The 5,528-nt window shown below is 38.2% G+C and overlaps 1 protein-coding gene across 1 annotated transcript in view; it reads left to right on the top strand.

Annotated features, from left to right (window-relative positions):
• LOC104168650 (mediator of RNA polymerase II transcription subunit 13-like) overlaps positions 1–5,528 on the top strand; it is a gene marked incomplete at its 3' end in the record, with an annotated part of 178,025 nt that overhangs the window by 145,293 nt on the left and 27,204 nt on the right. Inside the window, 5 exon segments of the mRNA XM_009709313.1 lie at positions 1–467; positions 1,733–1,955; positions 2,975–3,080; positions 3,418–3,542; positions 4,969–5,068. The exon segment at positions 1–467 is cut by the window's left edge and continues 12 nt beyond it. Coding sequence (XP_009707615.1) covers positions 1–467; positions 1,733–1,955; positions 2,975–3,080; positions 3,418–3,542; positions 4,969–5,068 — 1,021 coding nt within the window.

Genomic DNA, 5,528 nt, shown 5'->3' with positions numbered 1-5,528 from the left:
GAGCCCTCCTAAGAAGTCCCTAATTCCAGAAAATACGAGAAGCCGCTATCTATACCTGCTAGAAATCCAAGCAAGCAAATCAATATGAATCCTATGGATTCACCCCGTTCCCCTACTTCCCCTCTGCCTCCCACACTCAGCCCCCAGCCGAGAGGTCAGGAAGCCGAGAATCTGGACCCTCCTTCCGTACCTGTAAACCCAGCACTCTATGGCAGTGCGCTGGAGCTTCAGCCGTTGCCCAGCTTAGATGATAGGACAGTCCTTGTTGGGCAGAGGTTACCTCTGATGGCAGAGGTCAGTGAGACAGCATTATACTGTGGGATAATTCAGAACAAGGAGTCACTAGATATGTGGAGGACCTATAGTGTCCCATCAAGTGACAATCCAGAGTTCAGGCCGCCAGATCTTCCGTCTGAGAGGTATGATGCCAAGATGGAAATAAACTCGGACAGCACTGCGTTGAAAAGGTAAGAGTGCAAATTGATCGGAGTGGTGGTTTTATTAAATTTTAAGCATGACCAAACTCTGGTTTTACTTGAAACTGAAACAAGTAGAAGGCTTCACTGTAACATCAGAGATGATGTATGCTGGAGGTGATGTTAAATACTTAAATAGATATGTGCTATTGTAGTATCCCTTTTTTCATATCTGGCTTTCTGTTGGACATTATAAGAACTGATAAATCTTTTTGTAACCTATATGACTGTAATTTGAGCAGTTTTTGAGAGTTTTATTAAGCTTATGTCTTTTGATCATTTAAAAAAGGAAAATCTGTGTTTAGTTATGCCACCTTCCAGCTACATAAATGCTTGGTTTTGAGTGAAATTTTGTTTATGGCACTGTGGAGGCACTTCAGTGTAGTTTGTCCAATTGTGTGGGTTTAAAATTGCACTGTACCACGCTTTCTGTAAGTAGTAGCTGGTACTGTATTATGGAATAATACTGCTTTTTTGTAAACCCACTCTTGGATCTTTGAAATTGAGAGAAGCTTTACTGTTAACTTCAGTCTCTGTAGGACTGAAACTGAAAAAGACCCTAACAGTCTCTCTGGTCTCTGCACAGAAAAGAGCAAGTGCTGAACTCTTGTAAATGTTACTTTAGAAAAACTATGACTAACATACAGTGTCTTCCTCAGTGAAGAACATGAACTACCTAAATTTTAAGGAATTTTTAACTCTCTCTTTCTTTTTAATTTTTTTTAAAATATGGATTTTCTTTTATGCAAAGATATGTATTTATTTATTTATATTTAACTTTAGCATGAGAATTGAAATTTATTTTATGCCAGCCTAAAAATTACTTTTGAATTCTGACAATGCATAGAGAAAATGTACCAAAGAGAGTAGCTGATGAAAATGTATAAGTTAAAATTAATTGAGGAAGAAGTTTTGAGTTATGACAACCCTGATTTTGGTAATTACAATGGAGTTTGCTAGGCTGAAAAGGTTATGTATACTTCAAAGTGTTTTTATTTATATAGTGACAAACTCTTTTTTCATTGTCCCAAAGTAGTTCTTAATACAGTAAGATGTTTAATACTAAGTGTAGGCAAATGCATCCTTTATTTGAGGAAGAAATGTATTTCTGCTGGTTAAGGAGGATGGAGCGAGACATGGACTGTATTTGTGTGTTGCAGCTACAGATCTTAAGAGATGTTAATTTTCTTTGCTGTAAAAGGTATGTTTGTTTTGTTTCACGATGGCTTTGTTTGCTTTTTTCTTTTTGCTTTCAGGCTCTTAGCACAACCTAATAAACGGTTTAAAATTTTAGAAGAGCAGAAACCAGTGCAGGCACTGAACTACCTTGACCCCTTGCCTCTGATACAACAACCTGGAGAAGGCTTGGGAGACGCTAGTGATCCTTACACTTTTGAAGATGGTGATATAAAGTACAGCTTCACTGGCAATAAAAAATGCAAACTTGGCGCTGAGAAAGATCCTTTGAAAAAGATCAAGGTAACATGTAAATCCAGAGTCTTTATCATTAACGTTCTTATTGGACTTACAGTACTGTAGCACAGTATTTGCTCTACAGCTCTTAGGAAGGCACAAGCCTGTGCCACAGATCAAGATCAGAGAGATCATGTATTTCTTTCCTGCACCGGCTCACAGGAGAAAACTTCATTTCACTATAGTGGTTTTGAACTGGTATGTGCTGGCATCCCTCTGAACCTGTTTGTATATGAAAACACTGCTGTTGCAAGGAATACTTCCTGCTTATATCTATTCAGTTTGACCAGCAGCAGGTTCCAGATTTAAGCTAAGAAATAAAATAGTTTGAGCCTTATATTCACTTGCAGAGATGAAAGAATTTGCTGGGCTCTTTTTTGGTTGTTTTTGTGTTTGTTTTTTTTTTTTTTCTGTCTGGGTTCAGTTTGACAGATCGCCTCACTGCAAAGCTCAGATCTCTCCAGCCCAAGTTTATTTTTTTTCCCTTGGACAAAACTAGCATAGCCTTCTGCTGAGAGGATTTGTGGCAGGGGTGCTATACTGGTTTGAACATTTCCTTAGAGGTGTTCTTCCATACGTGAAAGAAAACAATTTGATCACCGTTCTTTGGTCATCACCTGCCCTGTAGGCATCATACTTCATATGTATCTTACCCATTATGGAACTGTTTCATTGTCTGGCTGCTCACTCATTTGTTCTTGTGTGGGTACCATGCTTAAAATTCTAGAAAATGTGGGTTTGGGAGAGATTGAGCTGGCTAATTTTCTGTACTGCTATCAGAGTTAACTGATGTACATGGAATCCTTTGTAAGTCATGCACAATGTTACTTTGTGTTTTTCCTGATACATAGGTAATTAGCAGACAACTGTGTTCTTTTCCCTTCTTAAATTTTTTTTTTTTTTTTTTTTTTTTTCTTCTCAAAGCATTTAATCCAGAGCCCTGAGTTTGGCTTGATGTAGGACAACAGTTTTTCTTATTTAGCTTAAATTAATATCCATTAAAAACTCTTGGATTTTTTGTATAGTCAGAAGATGGAATTGGTACCAAGGAAATCCCCACAACGGGTCATTCTACACCAGTTCCTGATGGAAAAGATGCCATGTCTATTTTCAGTTCTGCTCCTAAGACTGGTGAGTAAAAGCTTTCTAATTCACTCTGCAAACCAAAAATACTCATAGCTATGCAATAAAATCTGAAAGTAAAAATCACATACTGAACATTTTACTGTAACGTGAGAGCTATTTTTTAGAATATCGAATTGAGCAGTAGCTACCTTCAACATTTCCCAACTGACCTTTGATGGTTGCTTAAAACTTGACTGCAAAGCTTATTTCTAGGCTACCTCATAGAAAAGGGGCCTCGGTGGTTCTTGTTTGTCCCCTGTTTAGAAGTAAAATTGAAAAAAGGCGATTTTGTGTTTCTTGACTGCTCCCATTTTTCCTGTGTTTTTCCCTTTCTTTTTGATAGATACCCGGCAAGACAATGCTGCAGGCCGAGTAGGCTCTGGTAGCCTCACACAGGTGACGGATCTGGCTCCATCGCTTCATGATCTAGATAACATCTTTGATAATTCAGATGAAGATGAGCTTGGTGTAAGTCTTTACAGGACGGAGTGTTCTGTGGACTTAAACCTGGGCCAAAAAAAAGGAGGAGGAGGAGGAGGGAATCCTAGTGGGGAGCTATTATCCCTAATAGATAGGAGAGAGAGATTCCAGGTAGGCAGGCTTGGACTTTAACTAGGAAGAACTGATAGCAAAGAGAGGTATCCTTTCAGGAGATCTATCAAAGAGAGAACTCAACACAGAGAAAACAACAATTCAGGAATATTCAGAGACCACTGGTAACATCAACGCTTGTGTTGTCTGACAGTTTTTTGGTCGTGAGGGGGAACCTGTGTACAACTGACTTGCTGACTGAGTCATTGCACAGACAGGCTAGAAGAATACTTCCATAGGGAAAGCAGTGTAGTTGCTTTATAAATGCATTGCATCTAGTTTTGTGTCCTTAGCTTTAGTCAGTATTTTGTGTTTCTTTGAGACTTGGAAAAGATCCTAGTTTCATTAACTGGTGATTTGGTCTTTTACCTTGTCTGAGAAGCTGCCCAAAGAAAAATAAATTCAGCCTTACTGAATTTCAGTAATTCTCTGATGCATGTTTCTTTCTATTCCTACAAGCAGTTTATTTCAGTGCAAAGAGGAATAGTTGCTAAATATTAGGAAATACAAAAGGAAAAGCAGATTTACATCAATTACCGGGAAAAAAAAATCAAGACACATGGAAAGGCAAAGATTTGAATAATTACTGTTTTTAAACTTAATCTAATATAGCCATAATGATACAGAAGGTGATCCTAAACTGACTGATAGTAGACAATAGCATTTAAGAGTCTAATGTCTGGTTCTTGGCAGTACTTTTCAAGTACCCCAGTTTATTTACCGCTTCTCCCTGGTCGGTGGTTCCACACAAACTAGACTGAAGATGTTGCAGTTAATATGCAAACCTCCTAGAGGACTGTTCTGTCAAAATACAAAATGCCATTTTTCTGTGAAGTTGGCCTGGACAGACCTAATGTTCTTTGTGTCTTAAAACCTGCGTGTGTTGAGCTGTTCCCTGTGGTAGTCTGTCTACGCTATTCTTACTCTCAGTGTCATATTCTCAGTATTATCTTAGGGTAGTCCAAACACGGAAGCAAGTAGAGGAGTCACATTAATTTCAAGCTCAGTGTTTGTGATAACATTTTGATACATATGCTTCTATGTGTGTATCTATGTATGGAGGGGAGCGGAGGGAGGATGGTGTATAGACAGGCAAATATTTCAGACTTTTGTTTTGTTTTAGTGTTGAAAGGGAGGAAAAAGAAATCCAGAGTCCTTGGGGGGAATGGATGGGAGAATAGAAAAGTACACTTTTTTGTTTCTTGTGAAATCTCATTCACAGAGTTTTCAGAATTTTTAATAGCTTATGAATTCTAGTATTTTGTATGTTTTTTACTATGGTATGTGATTATTCTGCTTTTAGGCTGTATCGCCAGCTCTTCGGTCATCAAAAATGCCCACAGTAGGGTCTGAGGAACGCCCTGTAGGGAAGGATGGTAGAACAGCAGTACCTTACCCACCAAGTAAGTAGCAGCAACTGGTTACCACTTTGCTGACAGTTAAAATCTCCTTATAGCTACCATACTGCCTTTTTGCGGGAGGCTTATAATGTCATTTTTTAAGGACTAATGCTTATTTTGTTCTGTAATTACCAGATGCCAATATTAAAAGAATATAAGCAGAGTTTAATGAAAACAGTGGATAGTAATATAGACATATATTTTTAATGTGCCTGCTGAGATTTGAGATGCTGCTCTTTTGACATTATTGTCTTAGATTGGAAGTGTGGGAGGGATTTGTTACAGATCTTCATTTAGAAGCTGTCTCCTCTATTCTCAATTCAGTATTTAATCTCGGTTAGTCACTTACACCATTACCATAGTCCTCTTTAAGTGTAAATCATTCTTCTTTTTGAAGAATTCAAGGAATGTGACTTAGCAATTGGCCGTTATGGTGCAACCTATTCTGGAAGAAAACTGCATT

Source organism: Cariama cristata, unplaced genomic scaffold, assembly GCF_000690535.1.
Source record: "Cariama cristata isolate BGI_N322 unplaced genomic scaffold, ASM69053v1 scaffold4930, whole genome shotgun sequence".
Taxonomy (NCBI): Eukaryota; Metazoa; Chordata; class Aves; order Cariamiformes; family Cariamidae; genus Cariama; species Cariama cristata.
This window is presented reverse-complemented; position numbering and strand designations above follow the sequence as displayed.